The sequence below is a fragment of the Hippocampus comes genome, unplaced genomic scaffold (assembly GCF_001891065.2).
Source record: "Hippocampus comes isolate QL1 unplaced genomic scaffold, H_comes_QL1_v1.1 scaffold36, whole genome shotgun sequence".
Classification (NCBI taxonomy): domain Eukaryota; kingdom Metazoa; phylum Chordata; class Actinopteri; order Syngnathiformes; family Syngnathidae; genus Hippocampus; species Hippocampus comes.
The window spans coordinates 6,024,399-6,048,271 of NW_017805695.1; the positions used below are offsets into that span (position 1 = coordinate 6,024,399).

At 41.1% G+C, this 23,873-nt stretch overlaps 4 protein-coding genes across 9 annotated transcripts in view; 1 reads left to right on the forward strand and 3 right to left on the reverse strand.

Moving 5' to 3' along the window:
• Positions 1–4,966, reverse strand: part of ate1 (arginyltransferase 1) — a 39,448-nt gene extending 34,482 nt beyond the window's left edge. For all 4 annotated transcript variants that reach the window (XM_019882034.1, XM_019882033.1, XM_019882032.1 and 1 more), the window contains exons 1-6: positions 4,784–4,966; positions 2,602–2,665; positions 2,405–2,467; positions 2,179–2,282; positions 1,839–2,060; positions 617–831 (exon numbers count right to left, since the gene is read on the reverse strand). In XM_019882034.1, coding sequence (XP_019737593.1) covers positions 617–831; positions 1,839–2,060; positions 2,179–2,282; positions 2,405–2,467; positions 2,602–2,665; positions 4,784–4,883 — 768 coding nt within the window. In that variant the 5' untranslated portion in view covers positions 4,884–4,966. The remainder of the gene's footprint in view (positions 1–616; positions 832–1,838; positions 2,061–2,178; positions 2,283–2,404; positions 2,468–2,601; positions 2,666–4,783) is intronic.
• A 1,247-nt stretch (positions 4,967–6,213) lies between these two features.
• LOC109523114 (delta-1-pyrroline-5-carboxylate synthase) lies at positions 6,214–14,966 on the reverse strand. 2 transcript variants are annotated; one of them, XM_019882027.1, is made up of 18 exons: positions 14,820–14,966; positions 14,577–14,595; positions 14,246–14,353; positions 13,322–13,473; positions 13,080–13,229; positions 12,884–12,988; positions 12,633–12,791; positions 12,154–12,244; positions 10,402–10,526; positions 10,158–10,302; positions 9,987–10,060; positions 8,773–8,872; positions 8,314–8,534; positions 8,102–8,239; positions 7,825–8,020; positions 7,272–7,393; positions 6,909–7,191; positions 6,214–6,837 (listed from the first exon to the last, which is right to left on the reverse strand). In XM_019882027.1, the coding sequence occupies exons 3-18, from the start codon at positions 14,340–14,342 to the stop codon at positions 6,656–6,658; spliced, it is 2,340 nt and encodes a 779-aa protein (XP_019737586.1). In that variant the 5' UTR covers positions 14,343–14,353; positions 14,577–14,595; positions 14,820–14,966; the 3' UTR covers positions 6,214–6,655. The 2 variants fall into 2 exon arrangements, with proteins under 2 accessions (XP_019737586.1, XP_019737587.1); XM_019882028.1 differs by lacking the exon at positions 14,577–14,595.
• A 690-nt stretch (positions 14,967–15,656) lies between these two features.
• On the forward strand, positions 15,657–19,853 carry LOC109523118 (tripartite motif-containing protein 14). Its single transcript, XM_019882036.1, has 6 exons — positions 15,657–16,232; positions 16,312–16,407; positions 16,482–16,715; positions 16,793–16,815; positions 16,902–17,035; positions 18,494–19,853. Exons 1-6 carry the CDS (start codon positions 15,669–15,671, stop codon positions 19,090–19,092), a joined length of 1,650 nt encoding a protein of 549 aa, XP_019737595.1. The 5' UTR covers positions 15,657–15,668; the 3' UTR covers positions 19,093–19,853.
• Positions 19,228–23,873, reverse strand: part of LOC109523115 (hyaluronan-binding protein 2-like) — a 5,208-nt gene continuing 562 nt past the window's right edge. Inside the window, exons 2-13 of one of the 2 annotated variants that reach the window (XM_019882030.1) lie at positions 23,415–23,568; positions 23,249–23,344; positions 23,018–23,128; positions 22,826–22,942; positions 22,621–22,731; positions 21,966–22,137; positions 21,783–21,874; positions 21,294–21,675; positions 21,072–21,214; positions 20,479–20,613; positions 20,192–20,337; positions 19,228–20,087 (exon numbers count right to left, since the gene is read on the reverse strand). In XM_019882030.1, the coding sequence (XP_019737589.1) occupies positions 19,923–20,087; positions 20,192–20,337; positions 20,479–20,613; positions 21,072–21,214; positions 21,294–21,675; positions 21,783–21,874; positions 21,966–22,137; positions 22,621–22,731; positions 22,826–22,942; positions 23,018–23,128; positions 23,249–23,344; positions 23,415–23,568 (1,824 nt within the window). In that variant the 3' untranslated portion in view covers positions 19,228–19,922. Of the gene's footprint in view, positions 20,088–20,191; positions 20,338–20,478; positions 20,614–21,071; positions 21,215–21,293; positions 21,679–21,782; positions 21,875–21,965; positions 22,138–22,620; positions 22,732–22,825; positions 22,943–23,017; positions 23,129–23,248; positions 23,345–23,414; positions 23,569–23,873 lie in introns of both variants that reach the window. The other variant, XM_019882029.1, reaches the window with a different exon arrangement.

Sequence of the window (23,873 nt, forward strand, 5' to 3'; positions counted from 1 at the left end):
GTCCAGGAATAATGAGACTTTGTAAACACTACAGCATGTCAAGAGTAGCTCTGAAAGTAAAACACACTGTTGGACACCATACTTTTCAGTAGAAAGTATTGTGCTTTGTCAGAGGTGCACATTCTGAGTTAGCAACTGGAAAGCTTCTGGCCCTGCATCCAGATGCATTATGCATCCTCAACACCCGTGAGAAGAGTGGGTTGACAAAAGACAGTGTTTGCATCTGTTTTAAGTCTTGGTCAAGACCAAAAGTGATGCGACTTTGCCAACCTCATTTTCGGACCTTTGCCAGGGACAGTTCCAAAATCACTCTGACTCCCTACCAAAGGTTCATTTTCATTCCAAGTGATGTGGTAGCTTTGGTTTGAATGTCATCATCAGGGTAACATGACGAAGTCTGTGGTGTGTCGACAATTCCATTGATCTTAGACTGGGAACGAGGCATTTTTTTCCTCACTCTGCTTTGGCAATTTAGCCTCCAAACATAATAAACATGGTGAAGTCACTGAGGCTCATGATGATGGAAGCAGCAATTCAGCCTTGTTGCAATCACCACAACAGGCAAATGCTTATTTCAAGTAAGATACAAAGGAGATTGGAAACCACTACTGCTTACCTCAAGGCAATGAGATGAACTGTCAGGGCATGTCGCTGTGAGGAAATCTTCCAGGGTTTTGGTTTGGTTTGTCTGAGTGGCAGTAGGAGGACTAGTGGTCAAGGTGGAGGAGACCCCAACACCGCTGTGTTTCAACTGCTCCTTCTGATGACGTCGCTCTTTTCTTAAATCTTTGGCCTTCCGACAAGGGGGTCGGTTGGGGTCAAGTCCTATACCTGCATTCCAGAGAGAGAAGACAGTAATAAAAGTGTTGAAGATGTGCAGCTTCACAAACTGCAACGCTCACTCTTGTGTATGTGTGTAAAGTATCATTTGCTGGTGATGTCATTAGCACTAAGTATGACTTAGAACGTGAACATTCTCTGTGGAAATGCAATCTTGTCTCAGCCCCCACCTGACCCCCTCTCTTCTAATCTTCCTTTTCCACCACCATCTCTTGCCAAACCCTCCGGCTCTCCGGGCATCCCATGTCAACAGTTTATACGCCCACATCCTGTTTGGAGCAATAAGGAAATGGGGACCATTTCCAACTTGTCAAATTGCCAAACGCAACCAGGAGCTCGCTTTCCAACTCCTCCTCCATCAACGTAAGCAAGGAATACCCCATCTTGACACCAGTAAAAGGGAAAACCTGGCATGGATGGATGTTCAATGGATAGCATCCATCCATTCATCATCTGGTCTGCTTACCGTCACAAATGTCATGGGCATGCTACGGCCTATCCCAGCTGTCTTTGAGCAGTAGGCGGGGTACACGCTGAACTGGTTGCCAGCCAATCGCAGGGCACATAGACAAACAATCACACCTTGGGACAATTTAGAGTGCTCGATTAACCCACCGTGCATGTTTTTGGAATGTGGGAGGAAACCAGAATACACTACTCGAGAAAACCCATGCAGGCACGGGGAGAACATGCAATTTCCACACAGGAAGGCCAGAGCCGGAATCGAACCCTGCACCTCTGCACCAAGAGGCGGACGTGCTAACCGGTCGTTCACCATGCCGCCCAGGAAAGCATCTAAATGTAATTACATCTACTTAGTAGCACCACCTGTCATTTCCCAAGTGGGATAGCAAGGAGGGTGCTATCAAGGGGAGGCATCTATTTATTGAAGAGGACAACGTAGTAAGGATACAGTGTACAGTGAAATCAACACTCCACTTTTAGTGATACTGACCACACAAAAGCAGAACCATCACATAAGTTATGTGATTTCGTACCAGGTTTAGGAGCTGTGGCTGTTGCTCTGCCATCCAGGACAGATCCTGGCTCTTTTCGAGGTGGCTCTGAGACAGTGGGTGTGACATCTGCCTCATTCAACTCGACATTTGTGGCAGCGGGAAACTCTGCTTCCTCCTTCTGAATGTCTGTAATAGCACACTCCATTCCTTTACTTGGTTCTTGAGGACCTTCAACTTCGCACACTGAATCCATTAGTTCCCCTAGAAAAAGTCAAAAAAAAACAAAAAAAGCTAAATAATAATACAACACGTGGGGGATAAAATTATGAAATAAAAACATCCTCTAAAACACACACAAAAAATTATTCACAATACTCACCGGGTTCACTCTCTTTCGGCAATACTCCTTTGCAAATATATTTATTTATCTTCTTCAAGATTTTCTTATGGGATTTGGTAGGCTGGAATTTCGCAGCATGGCATCTTGAAAAGCACAGAGTAGCATCTTTGGTTACAATTCTTCCAAACAAATATTTTCAGTCATCAAATGAATATAAATAACAATGAGCCTGCATGCTCATGCCATCATGTTTGGAAATCATTACCTGATGGTATATTGTGGACAGCAGGTCTTGTTCATTATGGGCTTGTAAACATATTTTCCACTTCTATTGAAAACAAAAACATTTATAAAGTTAAGGTAAAATTACAGAAATGTGGTGAAAATCTTTAGCTTTACAGTAGAAGTATGCGATTATTTCTGGTTGAAACTAGTTGAAAGGCAGAAAAAATTGCTTGGTACCTCCTCCATCCTCTGTCTATGAGGTCTTGGTAGTCTTGTACTGTCATGGTGTGAGACCACATACCTGAGGCAAAAATTGATCATCAAGCCACATTGGTCAAGTACATTATAGCTTTATTTTACAACAGAGCCAAGAAAGTAAGGTGAGAATAGTTTTGCATGCTGTTCCTAAATCTTATTTAATAGCACATGCGCAACTTGTTGAGTCTGCCCTACAGTGAAAAAAAATTCTTTGGATTTACTTTATTTGAACATGAACATCGGTTGCACATGATTTAAATATGGTAAACAGATGTGATTCTTCATTTGCCACCTGTAATCCAAATGAATAACATCTCAGAAAAAAACATGTCATGACTTTTTCAAAATTCAACAAAGATATATCACAAAGATCTAAATAAAATGGAAGTGTCTCTTCGGTAGATTACGACTATGAATTACAGTACTTTGTATCCCTGAAGCTTTCCCTGGTGGCATATACAGTGTGTTTCGTCATCTTGAAGTATTACCAAGAAACATTCTCATAGTCCCCCAATGAAGTCGTGTGTATTTATTCACTGTATAAACAGGATATTGCATCCCAGTTCCCAAGACTGCGGGCAAAGATCCCATTGCAACCTCTGACCGTGTCTGCTACAATCATAAACACACAGCTTGAGAGCTACATTGACCAGCACATTGCTGTACTCTACATCTAAACCACACCAATTTAATATTAACCAGGTTACACAAGTGACATATATGCAGACATTGATTTTCTTCATTGAAAATGGTAGTGACTGCTCATGAGACTTAACTTTTTTAGCACATTACTTTTCTAGCGCTGAACCATTCATGCTGCTCCCATGATGTAACAAGTCCACTCTTACCTGAGATTAGAGTACCACTTGTCTGCATTGTTCACTGGCTGTATTAGTAACCACCCCGGTCCTAATTGGAGCAAAACTGTCTCATCCCTCTTGACACAGAAAATGAGGCTGCTTTGCAAGTCAGCATAAAATATTGCACTCGGGGGAGTTTTTTTAGACTGATGCTGATTCTGAAATTTGGCAGAATAAAATTCTGAGAACCGATTAATCAGCCGATGAATTGATGAATGAAAAAAATATATAACTTTTCTTGGTACAGGATAAATTACAGGCATAACATACAATTGTTTTATATTACATGTGTTGGGTGGGTATTTGAATGTCATTATCTTTGTTATCTTAGTTATTTCACAAAAAAAAACAACGATTTTTTTTTTGCTGATTCATTTGTGTTGCAGCAGGAAGAGATGGCAAACAGGCAGGACAGCGACCCTTGAGGACCGAGTTTGGACACTCCTGTGCAAACATCTCCATGCTGTCAACAACCAGAATGATTTTAATGTATGAATTGTTGTTGTTTTTAAATCACTGTGTTTAGACAATGTAAATAAGATGTATATTTTTAAAAAAATAGTTTTTTGAACACTAATATTGAAATAAATGAACTTGCCCACTGTCCTCTAATGAATTGAAATGTACCCATATGACGTCACGTAATGGTGAAACGTCACTCTGCTACAGGCAACTGTAATTTGGGCCACAAGTGCAGTCACGACACCGGATTAGTACTGTACATTCATGTACCGTACCGAAAAGCTAATTTTGGAACAAGTAGTCAGGAAAGACACGACTGTGCATGGTAAACCCATCTCACTGCAACTCTGAACTTCCACAAAGATTGGAAGGCATCAACTGGGAACAGAGAGTGCTGCATAGGCGGTCACATCTTTGTAAATGGTGCGAGCAGTAGATAGCTCGATGCTAGTTGGTGACACACCAGTTCTCCATAACTGCTCATGTTGCACCGTTTCTCATGGTATAAACGACAGCGTCACTGCCAAATCAACAACATTGCACACAAGACTCTTCTGATTTGATGCACGTTACATTCCCCGATGCACACTGATTGATTAGGGCTTTCGGGATATCATTAAAAACTTTATGCTAAGAGAGGAGAAGGCTAAAATAACCTTCACAGTCGGGCCCAAGCAACGCTTGTTATTACAGTGATATGCATGTAAAACACCTTGTTCGTATTTTAATGTCTGATAACATCTATTACAAAATAAGGGATCAGTGAATGCGTTCGCTGACAGGAAGAGCTAGTTTGTTAATGGTAATTTCTCGACTGGGATCTCTGATTCAACACTTACCATGAGAAAAGTTTCCCTTTTCATTTTTGCAGTAACCACAGCGGTAACCGTCGTCCCCACCGAAATATTCTACAATCGTATAGCAATTGTTTCCAGCCATGTTTAGTCCAAAAACCGATGACAGATGAGGGTGCACGGTGGGAGGAAGTAGCCGGCCAGACAAGTACGATAGCGCACCCCCGTTGGGCAAAAGAAAAAAAAACTTTATTGAGACCACAGCTAGTGTCGAAGATGCTTTACAGTTATGGCGAACACAACCAATTGAGTTCAAACCTTTATTATGGTTAAGTGGTATCTTTGTGGTAAAACAAATAAAGGTGCTTAAAGTTTTAATGTTTTATTCTCGCGTCAAATGTGTGCCTGTGCCGCACCACGCTTGTGACGTCATTATCAAGCGACAGTGGAATTTTCCTTATTCCTCATAAAGAAAAGTAAACACAGACCCTCACAATAGTCCTGTACTTAAGTACAAGTACAGATAATTGTGTCTTAAGACACTGTGGTAAAAATAGTTCAAGTATTGATTCGAAAAAGAGGCTTAAAAAGTGTAGGTGCAGAGAATTAATAGTACTTGATTGTAATTTGATGTAAAAAGGTAAAGCCCGTCTTGATAATTTGTCACAACGGGAAGGGGATGGCACATGCATGTATTATTTTGCATAGTGCTCTTACCAAAACGAAAAAAAATCACTGGGCACTGCTTTGCTGCAAGCTAAATTGTGACAGAAGAATCAAGACTGAGCTGACATGACAGATGTGAGCCAACAACCCCCCCCCCACACACACCCACACACACACACACACACACAAATTTACTAAATTAGCGCATGTCTGACAAAAAAAAAAAAACACTACCTGTATGTATTTTTTTCAGATTAACTTGAGAATTTTTGAACACCGCACGATGGCTATTAAGTTGCTACAAGGTAGCAGATGTTGCTCCATGCTGATACTGTCCGTTTTTTTTTTTTTAACCTTATAAGTCCCCAAGATCTCAGTCACACACACAATGTCAATCACGGTAGCATTTAGCTCTCTCCAGTGATATCTTTTGTTGCATCGTGTCATCATCCACAAAGATGGAAAAACGTAACCTGCCGATTTTTACAAAGTAGTGAAACGAATAGAAGGTACAGTACAGATATTTGTTTTCAAATTTAAGGCATTAAAGATAAACAGAAAAACAGATACTCAGGTCTTCCAAGGACAATCAACTGAAAAAATATACTTACTGTAATAAAGTCATCTACTGAGTACCGTAACGAAGTAGTTGTATTTCAGATGTACTTGGCACCACTCAACACATAAGATAAAGGGATAAAGCTCATCTGTTTAGCAATTAGGAATGATAATAGTCTGATTTGTGTGTGCGTAATGAAATGGCAAAGAGGAAATACAATCACCTACAGGCATAAAACAACACAAGGATAAATCGATCACATTACCATTGTGGGTATTTATTCAAATAATCGCTAACGGGAAGATAGGCCGCTAAACAAATCTGCAAAGCAGAATTGCAAAATCCCTTACAGTGAAATTCCAAAAAGCAATGATAGAGTTTGTAGAAAAATAAGTTAAAAATCCCCACTGTGTCAGTGATTACCTTTTCATCACTGTGAAAAAATATAAATTGCCGGGCGTATACTGCATGTTTGGTTATAATTTATTTGAAATACAAACAGAATATGTGCATGTTTTCAAAAACCATCGTTTTATATACCGGTAAGTAGCCTTTGGTCTGTTAACACTTGATTTTTTTTTTTTTTTACAATAAATGAAGCGATAGCAGCTAAGTGCTACTTTCAGACACGAACCTTAGGATGCGGCTGACATTTGCAATCTTGAGTCATTGATATGAGTTTGGGCAGGAGCCTAGTTGAAGCTCCCCTGGGGGACGGGGAGGTTTTCATGAAGGTATTTCATACTTCCTTGCTCAGAGAAGTCGGCCACAGAATGCCCTTCTCCTCGAAGGACCCATTTGGTGGTCAGTAGCCCCTCTAAACCCACTGGACCTCTGGCATGGATGCGTGCTGTGCTAATCCCCACCTCAGCACCTGAAAATGTAAATAATCAATTGACTTTCACTCTTTAAAAAAAATCTGTAATTATAATGTTAAATCAATACCTAGACCAAAGCGGTAGCCATCAGCAAAGCGAGAGCTTGAGTTGAAAAATACGCAAGCACTATCCACTTGTTGTAGGAACTGTTCAGCTGTCTCTTCATTTTCTGTCACAATGACATCAGTGTGGGAGCTGCCGTATTTATGAATATGGTCCACAGCATCCTGCATACTGTCCACCACTTCGATACAGCACTCTAGATCGCCGTACTCCGTCCGCAGGGACTTCACCTCAGATGGGCTGAACGTTAAATACGATGCAAACCGCGGACCAGCGTGTATCTTTACCTGAAGAAATGAAATTGGGAAATTAGTGTAATCCTTTGTTATTACATAGATATGGGAAAGTGAATGAACATTTATCGTACATGTTCTGTCCTCAGCATATCGATGATCTGGTCAAATATTGGAGTTCGCAACAAGTCTCTATGGATGAGGAGGGTTTCCATGGCGTTGCAGGCCGCAGGGTAGTCACATTTAGAGTCTCGGACTGGAATCAAATGCATACATGTACAAATATAAGTTTGTTGTCAAACACTTAAAGGTCGCATGCCGCTGAGGTTGGCAGCTGATCCGAAGTCTTAGCTTCGCACAAGGCGCAGGTGCCCAGTCGCTGCCGAGCATTTTTCCTGAGTTGAGTGGATGTGCGACAACCATAAAGTAGGCAGGTACTTGGAAATGATTTTTTGTGCAGGCCTTTACCTTTTAAAGGCTATAGTATGCAAACAGTAAACCACATTGATGTCACTCTTAAACCATGCCACAAATTATTTTTGACCAACAGAAAGCGATGGAAAAACTGACTTTTAGGGGCACTGTCAGATACCAGAACACGGTGCGATACAATATGACACACACAAGTCTTAAAAGCCAACTGTAGCTAAAATAGTGACGAAATAAACACACAAAGGGAGTACATACCAATGTCAACAGCTTTATCAATGCTTGCTTCACTGTCAATGTAGACATGACAGACACCCTCGCTGTGGCCAAGTACAGGAATACCCTTTGCTGCTCTCTGGATGTCTCGTACCAATTGGGACGAACCTCTCGGAATGATCAGGTCAATGATCTTATTCAGTCTGCATAAATCTTCAACTTCTTCTCGTGTGCTAACCTGCAAGGTACAATCAATGAAAACAAGAAGATCTTCATCCCATGTGGCCGCGTGTATATAATTTAACCCGTTCAATCTCACCAGTTGAATAGCATCTGCCACTCCATGAATGGAAAGTGCTTCTTGCGTGAGCTGATGCAAAATTCTGTTGGTGTTGGAAGCTTCCTTGCCTCCCTTCAGCAGCAAAGCATTTCCACTTGCAATAGCCAAAGCTGAAACCTGAAACACACATGACAGATAGTTTCAATCGAGATTCAGAATCATGAGCACGAAAAGACTCAAGTGCTAATTACTTGTGGGAGACAGTCAGGACGTGACTCAAAGATAACCAGCAGGACACCAATGGGGACAGTGATCTGCTCCAACTCCAAGTTGTTTGCGATCCTGGTCCTCCGCAGCACCCGCCCCACACTATCCCTTGAGGAGACAGCCAGTTGACGCAGGCCGATGGCAAGGCTATTAAGTTTAGCTGTTGACAGACTCAAGCGGTCGATCAGAGCCTGGGAGAAACGGCCTGTGAAGAATTCCGGTGAATACGTGAGGAGAACTATTTTAAAATGCCAGATTTAGTCGATTCACATGGAGATTTGTTATTTATTTTTAATTATGTGCAATCTAATTACACACATACTGATACCACAACCGAAGCTGCTGAGTTTGAATGAGTTTCACTAACTGACACATCTTTAAGCCTGTGGATCACACGCGTAGGTGGACTTTAGTCATCTATGTGACCTGTTTGTCATCTTTACCTGACGATGTTGCCATCTCCATGTCTCTCTTGTTAGCACTGAGAATCTCATCCTTCTTCTCTGTAAGCAACTCAGCAAGACTGCAGATGATTTCTCCTCTCTAGAAATGCATAAAATGTGCACAATGTGTATATGCAGTGAAACCATGATTGATTGGAACGAAAAATATGTTTAGATTTTAAAAGATGCGAGTGCATCAAATTGAAAGGAATCATTCCACTTTAAAATATATTAAGATACATAGCGAATTGTCTTTTATTGGAGAGCTGCAGTATATATCTGAAAGAAATGTCACATTTGCAATATTGACAAGTTGATTCTTATCAAATGTAATCTTAATCGCACCGTGTCGACCAGAGATAAATCCTTCCACTTTAAAATCGAATCGGATCTCACCTCATGTATCGAGATCAAATCGAGTTCTATTGAGAAATGCAGCCCCCTATTTGCTTCACAAAACACCTCTGTTCATGAAGATCAGTTTAGGAACAAAACTTTCAAATATTGCTCTGGTTCACAGTGGTTGAAACTGAAGTAGTTGTACACTTAGATTATTCACGTATTTACTTGAGTAACATATTTCATTTTGTGACTTTGTCCAAAGTGACTCATTACTTTTTCAAGTACCGATTCAATGATTGAGATGTGGGCACTTATAGGGCAGAATGCGAACCAGGGAACAGTCACTACAACAGTGTAGCAGATTTGGAACAGCAAGCTATTCCCCATCCATGGACGTATTTAAGAGAAGTGTTTGAGGTTGTGGGCTACAAGATTGATTTACGACAAATGAGTTGTCTTGTGCTAACCTATAAATCACATTTTTTGGGCACCCAAAAATTCTCCAATATAGAAACATAAACATATTAAGTTTATTTTTTGCTTTTATTAGCTGATTTAGCTTGTCATTTTTAATTAGTTCACAATGTTCTGACTCATTTGGCAAGAGTTAATGCTGGGAATGGAACGCATCAGGTCCATTCATTTTAATGGGAAAAACTGATTCTATTCCCAAACAATACAATGAATTAAGTTTGTGAACTGAGGTTCCACTGTAATAGCACAAGTTTTGGGGTTCGTTGCTTTTTTCAAAGGCATCCCAACAGTTATCAGGTTGACAAGCATCTCTTAGAGATGCACTACTGCCATGCCACATTCTTAATAGTGAGATGGGATTTTTAACAGTGAAATGAATGAGGAAAGGAGAAATTCACCTGCTCCGGCAGCAGTGAAGCCAGACTTCTTCCAGCATGACGAGCCATCTCGGTCTGTTGCTCCACAGTGGGACCTGATGGTGACAAGTGTATAAACCACAAATATTTACAGCACTCGTGATCAAAATGCATAATCATGAACCATTTACAATTGTATTGAGTTCAATGCACCTGCTGGTTTTACTTCAGAGAAGAAGGTACCGACTTTCTTCCCTTCCACAATGTCAGTGATGACATGGCCTGTGACTTTGGGGTCCGTGCCGTTGGCAATGACCACAGACGACCCACCTTGTAGTGCCCACAGGGCTGCTTTGACCTGTATAAGAAAAAATGGTGTAATTTAATCAAGAGTCCTCCTTTATTTAATTAATTCCACCTACAATTTGTGATGAAGCATTGTGTATGTTGCATCAACCTTGGCTTCCATGCCACCAATGCCAACTCTAGACTTGGTTCCATAAGTGACTGATTGTTGGTCTCCAGGATAGAAGATATCAATGAGTTTAGCATCATCTGTCCCTGGTGGACTGTCATACAGGCCTGTAGAAGAAAAGGTCGCGGGTGAGCTGGAGAAATACCAGCTGACTTTGGGTGGTAGATGAGGCACAACCTGAAGTGATTGGCAGTTAAAAGCAGGGCATATATATACAGTAGATAAACAACTAGTTACACTTACATTCACATCAATTTAGTTTCTTCAATAAAGCTACCATACCTGTCTTTGGAATGTAGGAATAGGCCTTAGCACCCAGATGAAACCCATGACGTGTATACGTAATTTTTTAGGGATGTCCCGATCCGATCACGTCATCTGAAATTCGGCCAATCACGCTATTTTCAAATGATCCAGTATCGGGTGAAAAAAAGATATATCATTTTTAAAAATCAGAAAGCTACAAAATAATCCAAATGTGCAAATATCTTAGCAAATGCAACATAATAGTGTCGTTGTATACAATACAATGTTATGTTTCTGTTATTTATTCATTTTAGTAGAGGTACTCACTCACTGACACCTACTCCACTGCACTCTGCTCCCTTGTAGGAGCAGAGCGGCGGGTTTGACGTCATCGATTGTTTGGAACGACAGGCAAGCCGCAAGATACTCTAAAACACGTCTGCCTAGCCTGCTATAAAGAAGCCTCCTCGCTAAACGGCATCATCAAAGAGTTGAGAGAGCGACAGACAGGTTTGGGACGGGTGTGACACATCCAAACGAGTTCACCTCAAATAGAAGTTTAATGAGGATATATTATTTACTGACGAGAAAGCTCGATCCCCCATGGTTACATTTAATGAGGTCATAAATCAATAGTGTCATTTCGAGATGAGAGAAGTCACGCAAGTACCAAAAAACTACATGGCTGCGTGGACTCTTTATTTTAGCCTGCACAAGCCTCTAAATAATGGTGTAAATGTATTGTTTAGCATTGCATAAATCAAACGTACACTAAGAGAGCATGTCCTCATTCTATGTTAAAGCTTGTACTGTATGGGCAATTCCACCATATTGGTGCCATTTGCAATACCAGGCCATTATATGAAAATACATTTTTATAAAGCGTCCTCCACATTGATATGTATTGGGTTTAAAGCTAATATTTGATTAGCGTAAAAGATAATTGATCATTTTCATGCTAAAAACCCTGGGAGTTTCAGTACAAAAACAATGACATGATAAAAAACAAGTCTGAGATGGACCAATACAGTACACATTTTGAGTTGTTCAATACGTGAATCATGAAATTTAGCACTTAAAAAGGAAACCATTTGGAACATTGAGTTTATTTTGAGAGTGTTCCAAAAGGCTATTGGCACTGATTTGGCGGAATGGTCCATATACTGTAATATAAATGTATATATAACAACGTATAACATACAAATTCTTGTATATACATATCCGTCTGTATATTTCTGTATTAATTGGAGAAAAATCTGATGTATGTTCTTTTTTTCTTAATGCAGTGCAAGTATCGGACCGAGACTTGGTATCAGCAAACTTAAAACGGAAGACTCGAATTTGGACAATGGTAACGGTAATTAAAAAAGCGTGATCGGTACATCCCTCATAATTTTACCAAATAATAACATGATTGTCAAAGTTTTGAGACATTTCTTATGAAGTATTGAACTGTAAATTCATAACGATAATCTGGCAATTCTGCACCTTGAACATCCGAGAGGGCAATCAGGAGGTCCACTTTCATTTCAACAGCCAGACGGGCAGCTAAGCTGTCATTATCTTTGATGCTAATCACCTGAAACGTAGAAAATCAGTTTGGTCAGGCCATCAGAAAAAAAAAAAAAAAATCAGACTATGAGTTGCAAATGTAGTTTGAAAAAAAATAATTAGATGGTACTATACAGCAAAAAGCCAGCAAGTATCATTAAGTAGTTAGAAGTTCACCCCTTTTGAGCTAACATAAGCGGGAATGTTTACCATGTAGTTTGAAGAGGAAAAAGACACAATTACAATCCCTGAGGGAAAAAATGAAAATGCATACGCCTTGGAAGTGAATGTTGCAATGGGTAGAAACATAGTGTAAGGTAAAATTTCATTTGATGCATGTCTTGAGTTTAGGACATCCCCACACGCAACCTGAACCACACTGAGCATTCCCAGCACGTCCTTCACACAGTACCTACATTTACTCCCTGTAGGTCACTGCTGGGAACCGGAGGGGGCACGACAGCATCATTGGTGTTAATGATGGGGACAATGTTCATCCGCAGAAGTTCAAGAAGAGTGCTGTTAAGGTTGCGCCGCTTCTGTTCGTCATGAAAATCCAAGTTTGTAACTAAAATCTGCAGAAGTGAACACACGTTACAAAGCCTTTAGTGACAGTCACTTTCAAACTGCTTTCAGTAATAACTTCAAAAAAATCTAAGGTGCATACTTGTGCAGTGCAGATGCTATACTGAGTAAACATGGCTTCATACAACGCCATCAGACCGCTCTGTCCAGCAGCTGCACAAGCTCTTGCCTCCAAAACTGGAATTGCCTGCAAAAAAAAAAATAAAAATTAGTCACTCATGTAAACATGTATTCATCTTCTATTCAGCAGACGCATATCTAATAAAGTTGTCGATCACCATTTCCTTCAGCTGGTTCTGGCCTGAATGTAAAGCTTGTCTGACGCTTTGAGAGAGCAGGATTTCATGTCTTAATCTCTGCTTCCCAAATGCCACAGCACCACTGGTGACAATCATCATCTCCCTCCCTTGATTCTGCAGCATGGCCACCTGACAGGATACAAGAATTATAATGAATCTTGAATGAAATTGACTCCTTAGGAACACAAGGATAGGGATCAACAAGTTAAATGGTGCATTACCTGCTCAACAATGGAGGCCAGTCGCCCCAATGCCAGGCCACACTCATCTCCTCGTGTCACCACAGCACTGCCTAGTTTGACCACAATGCGTTTGGCTTGCTTCAACTCACTCCGATGGGCAAAAGACTTGCCATGGGAGCGAGGGTGCGAGACTGTAAGTGCATTGTAGGGATGAAAGAATTAACGGTTTATTGCTAAACTGTGAGTGAGTAAAAGATTGAATAAAGCCAGATTCACTTAATGAGTGAAATACTTTTGAATACTGGCAGCTCAAATCAGATCCATATGATGGAGAATAAACATTTATGATTCAATTTAATTGCTTTTCTGCACCAATGTGTTCATTCATTGCCAGAAATATAACTGAAAACACTATATATGCTTTTAATCACTGTAACTACATTTCATGGGGTTTTACAGGTGTGAGAATTCTTACAGGTTTCCAATTTTGATTGTCAAAAAGTACATAGGGTTTCCGATTTTAAAATGTTTATATTCAAAATAAAACAAGGTGCAATATTTGAGCATGTCCCTCTCATTTTTTTAAATTTACATTTCTTCTCGTAAAACAGCACAGTGATAATGAGAATAACTTTGGTCATGATAATCATGATATCAAATGTGAATTCCGTTTCATCTCTGTGCTCGCGCTAGCACTCTCTCTCTCTCTCTCTCTCTCTCTCTCCCTCTCTCTCTCTCTCTCTCTCTCTCTCTCTCTCTCTCTGTCTAGTGCACATCAGAAAAAAATATCAGCATGTATCAAAAATGAAATTAGATGAACACAAACATGACATTTTGGGTATATTACTCGCTAGCAAGTGAAAAAACAGTAATATTGTGCATGTGTGCAGGGCCTATGGTTGCGGTCAATGAGAATGCAGCAAAGTCTGATCTCAGCTACAGGATGAGATCTTTGTTACTTACACTTGGCTTGAGAAAATGTTCTGATAGAGGCAGGATTGACTTTCACTTGCCGAATTCTGGGTGGCAAGTGAGAGCACAAGTGCAGTCTGGCAAACATGGCACCGAAACCTAAAATCAAGTGTGACAAACACAGAGAAATGCCCATTTAATACAGGACACATGGTTTACTGGGTTAAATACTTTTTGGGAAAGTCTGGGACAGGCATCGGCTAACACGCGACCCTAATAAGGAAACGCGGTATAGGTGGGTGGGTGGATGGATGGATGTTTTTTTATCTGAATAACAGTGATGCTGCTTGAACTTGACAAAAAGAACTTGACAGTAAACTACTGATCAGGATGTTGATGGGCTGCAAAACTAAACGAAATATATTGATTCAAAATATCCAGACAGTGGTTGCTGCTCAAAAGAATACATCTCTTGGTACAATAACAGAAGCAGCTTGCACATTATTCTAAAAATGCAAAGGTTTGCATATGTTAGCTAGCTTAGCATTAGCTTAACAAGTTATTTTGCCGATACAAGCAGAGTGCAAGAAGATAAAGAAAAAAAATTAAATGAGTCATTCCTTACCTCACAGAGATCAAAATCAGGAAACCTAGCCTAAATACACTTGGTAAAACTTCTGGAGCAAAGACACGTAATCAGCTGTCGGCACTTTGCTGCCACATCCACAGCCTACGTTTACGGTTAGAGCGACGAGACTGCAATTCACATATGACCTTTGCGTATGATTTTTTTTGGTTACGCAGCACCGCACACTTGGGAGTCATTGGGCGTACGCAAAATAGTTGACGGACAATGACGCAACTACGGGAATCTAACAGCTAAACACAACGGCAACTGCATTTTATCACATAAAGTGTGCCAAAAACACAAATTATTAGGTATTACCACCGAGGTATTCATGTAAATGCATTGTGTGCACGTGTACGTGTACTTTTCAACGTTGAAAGCTTAATATATATTAAACGTACTGTAACTTGATTGCTGAAAATTGATGGATGAGTTGTACATACAGTAATACATTAGAACATTATGTTTCTGCATGTACACACACACACACACACACACACACACACACACACACACACACACACACACACACACACACAGATATTTCTGGCTGTCTCTATCTATCTATCTATGTATCTATCTATCTATCTATCTATCTATCTATCTATCTATAAATTACTTAAGTTTTGCTGGTTCAATGTTAAAGCTTTGCTCCACAGAAATCCATTTGTTTTCCTGGAGTGAGCCAGTCCAAGAAACGGAAAAATATCAGGACATCTTTTGTAAGGTGATACTGATGCACGTGATTGGCTGTGCATGCAGAAAGAGGCCTGTGAAACATTCATGAGCAGGACATGCAGCACCAGGCATTCTCGCTGAGCCACCATAGCAGGTCCAAGTAGAACTATGGGGACTGTCGAAGAAACTCTGAAGTGTCCTGCCTGCCAGGATTTTTTCACAGATCCTGTCAAACTCCCATGCAGACATGACTTTTGTCTGACCTGCATCCAGGCTGTCTGTGAAGACGGTCCTTTTTTCTGCCCAGAGTGTCAGATCCTGCTACCATCCAACATCACCCTGGAGATAGATGCAAGCCTACAAAGCAAAGTGAATGAGTTGATTATCAAATCATCAACGTCGGCGCTACAGACAGAAACTAAATCTTCATCAGTGATACTCTGCGACCACTGTATTGAGATGCCATCAGAAGCTATTAGGACCTGCCTGACCTGTGACGCCTCTTTGTGCCAGGCCCACGCATTGTTGCACCAGCAAAGATCTGCACTGAGGGAGCACACCGTGGTGGAGGTGACACAGGATCTGCTGTCTTTAAAATGCAAGGAGCACCGTGATGAGCTGAAGTTCTTTTGCTTGGAGGAGAGAGTCCCTGTTTGCTGTTTGTGTGTCCTGGTTGGTGCACACAAGAATCACAAAGCAGCCCGGTTACATGAAGCCTGCACAGACTTAAAGGTCATTAAATAATGGGTTTGCCTCGCGTGTTTCTATGCCAGGATTCCATGCAAAAGAATGACTCGTATGTCTGTTTCAGAGTGTGTTGGAGAGAACTGTGAAACAACTGCTGCAGATGAGATGTGAAGCAGAGAATGCCATTAAGGACTTGGAGTTCATGTATACGCAAACAGTGGTACAGTCATTGTAAAATAATTTTTGGAATCGATATTTTAGCATTTCATATAATTAAAAAATAATCATTTTCAGATGTCTGCAGCGGATTTCAGAGAGAGAATCTCAGACAAGTACAACAGGATCCGAGTTGTGCTGGATGGCGACGAGCGTCTGATGACACAGATCATTGATGCAGAAGAGGAATGCATGAGCGAGTGGCTGGAAGCACAGAGAGGAATCGTGGAGGCTCGCATCAAGGAGATAGACAAACTCAGAGTTTCCAGTAAACTACTCTTACAAGAAACACATGACCTGAGCTTCATACAGGTAGGTGGAAACATCTTTTGCTCCAATGTCATGGTCACACTTCAAGTACATGAGCTAGTTTTATTTTCTTTTTCCAGCAAATCACCGCTCAGAATCTGTGGTTAGTATATTTGTCATTCATGTTTTCATTGTCATAATTGATGGACATTTGTTTTGACGTGTGATTGTGTTTCTGTTTGATTGAAGTGACCCTCCAAGTTTGGCACCCATTCAGCAAATAGACAGAGAACTGTGTGAACCTGACAAGATGAGAACAGTAGAGAAGCTGGTGGATGACCTGTCGGTGGCTCTGTCGCAACACTTACCTCGAATGTGGTCCTGTAAGTAAAATGATCTTTTCCAGCGGAACGTCCAAAGTCTGACACATGCTACACATCGACTTCCAGGTTATATGTTTCAAAATATTTTACGCATAGTCAATAATGTTAATGAATATATTTGAATCATCTTTTGAACTGCAGAGGCAATATTATTTCGATATCCATATAAATGTATCCGCTGTATAAAATAATTAAATACAACTAGAATAAAGTAAAACTACTCACAATTTGAAAACGCCTGGCAGACACAGCATGGAGAGAGTACAGGAGGTGTTGGGAGAGTTGTACTTTCTTGTTGGAGTTAAAAATATCTGTTCTCATGTATTTTGTGCTCTGTAGGTGCTTTGTCAAGTACGTACTGCAACGTTGTGTCCAATGGGCATTTTCTTGGTAAAACAATGAACTAGTGGTTAGCATTTCTCCACCGTCCTGTGTGTGTGTTTTCTCTCTGCATCTTAAGTTCCTCTGAAAACATGCAAGTTAGGTGATCTGAAGACTAAATTGTCCATAGGTCAATGTGGGTGTGAATAGTTGTTTGTCTATATGTGCCCTGTGATTGGCTGGTGACCAGTCCAGAGTGTACCCCCGCCTCTCAACCCAAATCCAGCCAGGCTTGGCTCCAGCTGACACAAGACCCTAATGAGGGCAAGCTGTCCATGCTTTTCATCCATCTTCTCTACTGCTCATCGTCATTAGGGTCTCAGACACAAGCACTGGGTGAAGATGTAAATACTACACAGCAAGACCAGAGTTGAGATTGGCACCCCGAATCTCAGAACTGTGCGTGCAGACATTCTTACCTCTCCTCCATGGGGCTGCTATGAAACATTTTATTTGAATTTGACTATATGTTTTATTCTAATGAGGAGCCAGATACTTTCATATCCGCAGCAGTCACATGACATCACACATGATGGATTTTGTTTGAATTTTGAGGCATACGTTTTCTCAGTTTTTGATTGAACTCCAAATTATGCCACTTTTCGCTGTGTAGGTGTTCACTTCATTTCAATGGTCAGACCAGACATGATGTGCAGCTCAATGGCACTGAAAAAACCAACGGGAGGTTTTGTGGGAGCAATAAAAAATGTTGGAGTTCTTTTTTGGAGCAACCAGGTTGGTTAGGATTAGAAATGAGCTCATCAGAAAGACAATCAAGGTTAGGTGTTTTGAAGGCAAACTTTGATGGTTTGGACACATTTAGAGGAGATATTATGAGTGTATTGTGAGAAGAAAGACAAAGATGGAGTTTCCAGGCGAGAGAGCTAAGAAGACCTAAGGAAAGGTTGATAGATGTGGACCCAGAGGGAAGCCATGAGAGTCTTCAAGAAGAGGATGAACACTGCGCTGACCCTAAATAGGACAAGCCAAAAGGAAAAGATGAAGATTTGATTAAAAATTCTAAAATCAACTTATTTTCCTAATTATTATGTTCTGAATATTAATTTGTCATTTCAGATCTAGGTTGTCCTGCTCTCGACTTGAAAACAGCCCACCCAAAGCTGGAGGTATCCCAGGATGGGAGACAAGTGTGCTGGGGAGTGCAACCTGACAGTGGAGCTCCAATCACTCAGCCATATGATTCCCAATACAGCGTCTTGGCTCAGAAGAGTTTTACTACTGGCCGACACTACTGGGAAGTCATCGTACAGGAGAAACCATATTGGCTGATCGGTGTGACTACTGGTCCAGTCACTGGAGATGTTGGTCTGAGTCTGAGGCCTTCTGGGGTGGGTGTGAATAAGACTTCCTGGTGCATCTACCACGGTGATGGACAGTACATGGCGTGCCATGACACCCAGGAGAAGCAACTGCAAGTTGGGAAGAAAGTCAGAAAATTGGGCATACTGGCAAATCTTCCCAAGGGGGAGCTGTCGTTCTACAATGCAGACACCATGAGTCTGCTTCACTCTTTCTGCGTGGAGTGCAAAGAGCCAATTTTCCCAATGTTTAACCCCTGCATTGATGTAAATGGTCTGAACGGACAGCCCTTGACCATGTTTTGGATCAAGGATCCCTGGGATTGGAGCGTCAGCACAGATGGAGGTGACGAGTGATTTTGTCATTTGTCAAACTACAGTACAAAAAGGATGTTGGACGTTAGATATTGTTTAGTCTCGTATAATATGAATATTAAGTTTGCGTGTTTGATTTTGGTATTTGACATGATTAGAGAAAGTAACTGACACCACTTTACACTGTAAATATTTAATCCATTCATTTCTGGGACAAACTACTGTCACACAGTTCACAGAGTTAATGACTCATGCATTGCTTGTTCTTTTCACCACATGACCCTCAGCACAGCACAGCACCGAGGTCATTCGTGCCTTCGGTGTCACATGTCAGTGTACCTTGCACGGGCGACCTGTATGAAAAATCTACCTAATTAAGCCTCAATATAGGTGTGACACTGCATCTTCATGTGTCTTTATAGATGATAGAGAAAATGAGAAATGGCATCCTATTGAGTTGTAAATTGAGGTCTTGTGTGCCCATTTGTTCACATATAGATTAATAAAATATATCTTTTATGTATATGTGTGTGAACACAGCCAAATTGAACCTTTTGAGTAAAATTACCTCCATAAGTCATTTTTAGTCGATTAAACCAAACAAGTAAAGCTGTGTCTCGGGCAATAATGAATCCAAGCTATTATGTAGGTCATCATCATCATCATCATTATCATCATCATTATAAGCTTCACATCATTGCCAAATGTGCAGAACACTTCAAGATGTCATCCTTATAAGTACATGACTGGGTTATATATAATTACATTCACAGTCCAAACTACGACAACTGCAAACACCAAACCTGACTCATAATGAATGAGGTTCAGGCCCTAAGTTCTACTCGATGCAGTAATACAGTAGATGCTCCTCATTAAGATGATGCTTGAGTCTTTGATTTGATCCAGTCCAGGAAGTGAGAGACCCGTGCATACACCCCAGGCTTATTCTTCTTTCCACATTGGTCTCCCCAGCTCACCAAACCATAAACAACATGGGTATTGTTCTGCTCACAGGTCAGCGGCCCTCCAGAATCACCCTGAAACAACAAGTGTCCTCAACAGTAAAGCCACAGCCATGCCCAACAATTTAAATGAGTCAATCACTGTATGAGTATTAGATTTTCATTTTCTCCTTACTTACCTGGCAGGAATCGATCCCTCCTTTTAGATGGCCAGCGCAAAACATGGTGTTATCCAAAACTGTGCCATAAATGTTGCTGTCAGAGCATTTCGCTTGGTTGATCAGCAGAACATTAGCCTCCAGCAAATGGTTGGAACCATAGTCGGCTGCAAATAGAAATAGAACAAGAGAGTGGGTCAGCTTCAAAGTGTACAATCATTTTAAATTCAAATGTTTAACCTCATCAATTATTGGAATGTAAGTGGAATATATGTTTCATTATTTCACTTGAAGAAAATTGGACTTACATTCCTCAGTGGCACCCCATCCAGAAATGGTACATTCCTCCCCATCATCTAGTGCCTCTTCAGGCAGACAGGCTGCCTTCACAAACTGGGTCTCATTGGCACAAACACCATCAGTGCCTTCCAGTCGCAGCAATGCTGTACAAATACAGTTGTGGTACATTATTAGGTTACATGCAACATACAAACTATGAGCCCAAAAAACTCTAGTGTTATGTCAAACTGAACATATAAGTCAAACAAACGGCTCGCTCACGGGTTGTTTTTGAAAAAATGCAGGAACAACCCTGGCTAAACTTAACCCCGTCATACAAATATTTTGAAAAATGGAGATGTATTTTATTGCGTCAACATACTCCCTTGACATCAATTATCTTATTATTTTCCTATCAGTCAGAGTTTCAGAGGTACATTGTACCATCTTAATGTTGCACAGCTCCAAAATACACAGAAATTTCACAAATACACATAACAGAAATAATGTTTTTATGTGAATAGCTGACCATAGGTTCCGCAGACAAACCCGTAAATAGGTGTGGGTTAACTGCAAACCAAAGGAATTTGGTAGAGACAGCAGGTCGCATCAAAGTGCTCACCGATGTCATTGTGAACTGATACTGGAGTCTCCCTGTAGTTCTCATGCACAATAGCTTCTTCAACATTAATGATCTGTTCAGTGGGTTCATCAGTGTCCAGGGAGAGTCTTCCCATAACCACCTGCATGTCATTTCCTCGCTCACTGTTCAAACACATAAACATGACATCTGGAATGTTTACAGTGTTTTAAAAAAATATGTGCTTGTCAAAATTGCTCTTACATGCAGTGTCCAGCTGTCAATATCCAGCAGCTTTCAATGAGAACACCTCCACAGATGTGCTGGAACTGCCGGGTGGATCTCTTAGGTCTCACTTGCAGCGACACCTGCCAAGGTAATGCTCCTGGGGATACCTTCAATCCTCCAAAAATTCGGGTTATGACTTTCTTTGGCTGAGGCTTCCCACAAGTGTTGAACAGTTTTGGAGTTGATGCGAGAGTGGGTGAGGTGTCACTTGGTTGCGGAGGCGGGCTGGGCTTTTGGTCTGGGGCAGGTCTTGTTGGCTGGGGCTTTGGAGCAGGAGGCTGGGGAGGAGCTGGGGAGTCTGGGGGAGCTGGGGAGGCTGGGGAATCTGGTTCGGCTGGAGAAGGTGGAGGGTCCATTCCTTCTGGTGTCACCCAGAGGAATTCACAGTTCCGCAATTAAAACAACTATTTTTGTGTTATGTGCACTTAAAACTGAATCTTGTGCAAACAACTGAAGTCTACGTACCTTCAGAACACTCGTTTACATCACAGTAGTTCCACAGCAGCTTTTGCCCTCTTCTGAAGAAACACCATGGCGTCAAGTCGCCGTCTGGGTTCCTGGGGCATAGAAAACATCTCACTTAGCACCTTGCTTTTTTTTCCCCAGTAAGTAGACGTTTTCAACAGCATCCTTTGAGAAAAAGTTGACCTGCAAAAGTTGTGAGGGCCAAGGCCATCACTGTCCTCAAATGAGTTGAAAGGATCGACTCCATTCTTCAGGATGAAGTGAGAGTTCCAATAGAGGCATTCGTTGCCATTAACTGTCTCGCTCACGGTGCCACGATATGACTCACCATCATCGTCATAACAGTCATTTGGGCCTGAGAATCAAAACAGTCCCATTTCACTTATTTGAACCATAACATTCAGAGTTAAACAATAAAGATTAATTGTAAATACTTTCAATACAGCATCAATGCCATTATCAATAGCTTAAGTTCGCTGCCATACAAAAGGAAATGCCATAGAAGGCGAACGGAAATTAACATTGCAATTTCAGCCATTCCAAGCTGCTGTTACTTTAACACACCCATGGCTGTTACACATACAAATAGAACGTACAACAGCACTAGCAGGCACATATCTTGTCTCTGCTCTGTAGAAACAATTAGAATCAGTGGAGTTTAGCTTTCATTGAGATTGTTGACTGGCCCTGTGTCACATAACTACCACTGTCGGGCTATGATTTGCACTCCAGATGTGCAATTTATGAACAAGTGTAGCCAATGTGTGAAAAAAGTTCAGATTTTTCTGATTTTGTTTAGTGGAAGCAGCTTGTGATGACCGCATTTTATGGCACTTACCAACGTGGCAGAAACGACCTCTGAAGCCCGAAGGACACTCGCAGTCAAAGTCATCTCCATCCTTGATGCACCTTCCGCCATTCTTACATGGATTCGGCTCACAAAGAGTGTCTGTAGAAAAAGCAGTCAACATTATGTATTCGAATTAAACAATCCTCTACAAGTTCGGCCATTGGTGTGAGTGAATAGAGCAATGGTTCCTTACATGTTCTACAGTGTGGCGGCTGGAAGGGATGCTTGCATTTGCACTCATAAAAAGGTCGAGTGGAAGTCACCACGCACTCACCACGGCCACAGAGACCTCTCTTGCAAAACTTTGGTCCTGGAACATCGATCATGTTTTTATTGCTTATTTCTTGCCAACCACATTTGCTGTATGCAACAAATGCTTTCTAACCTCTCTCGCAGCGTCTTCCCTTGAAATGTTTTGGGCAGTCGCATTTAAATTTGTGCTTTCCTTTTTCCTTGCAGACACCATTATTTTGGCAAGGGTTCGGGTTACATCGACCTGAGGAAAAAATAGGAAAAGGAAGGAGTAGCCCATGGAGATATGGTTTAAAAAAATGTACCACATGACACATAAGAAAGAACGACTGAAAGAAGAACATTTCGGGTCGGTGTTTCTCACCCGCTGGCTCTTGTAGGTCAAAGAGCCATTCACTTGGGTCATCGTCGTCGTCATCGTCATCATCCAAAGCCCCGTCCAAAATTCCAAAGAAAGGGTCTAAGAAGGATGACATGATATAAGCTTATGCATCTGTGACATGCTAGAACATGAAATTTGAATCACTTACCATTCAGTATGTCCGTAAATCGTTCTCTCCATTTCGCACGTTTTCCATGTTTACTATCCCTGACTTCTCGAGGACCATGGTCATGATCATGATGATGATGATGGTTAGGAGGATGATGATTACAATTATGCTTTTTGTGCTTTTTAGGTTTCATCTGGAGAAAAAAAAAGGTGTTGAATATGTTTTCATTGGGAACGACAATAAGTGTCTTCTTTTGGGGGAGAGTGTATTTTTATACAATGGTTAAATAGAAATTTGGAGTTTCAAAGGCATTTTTCTTGAGAATTTGGGACATTTGGAAAATAGATTATTTCTATGACATTAAAGGACATCTCATAACATTATTAAACGTTTTCATTTATGGTAAGTGTCTTAATCATTTTTGGGGGGGCTAAACACACACACACACACACAGGCGCACACACACACACACACACACACACAGGCGCACACACACAC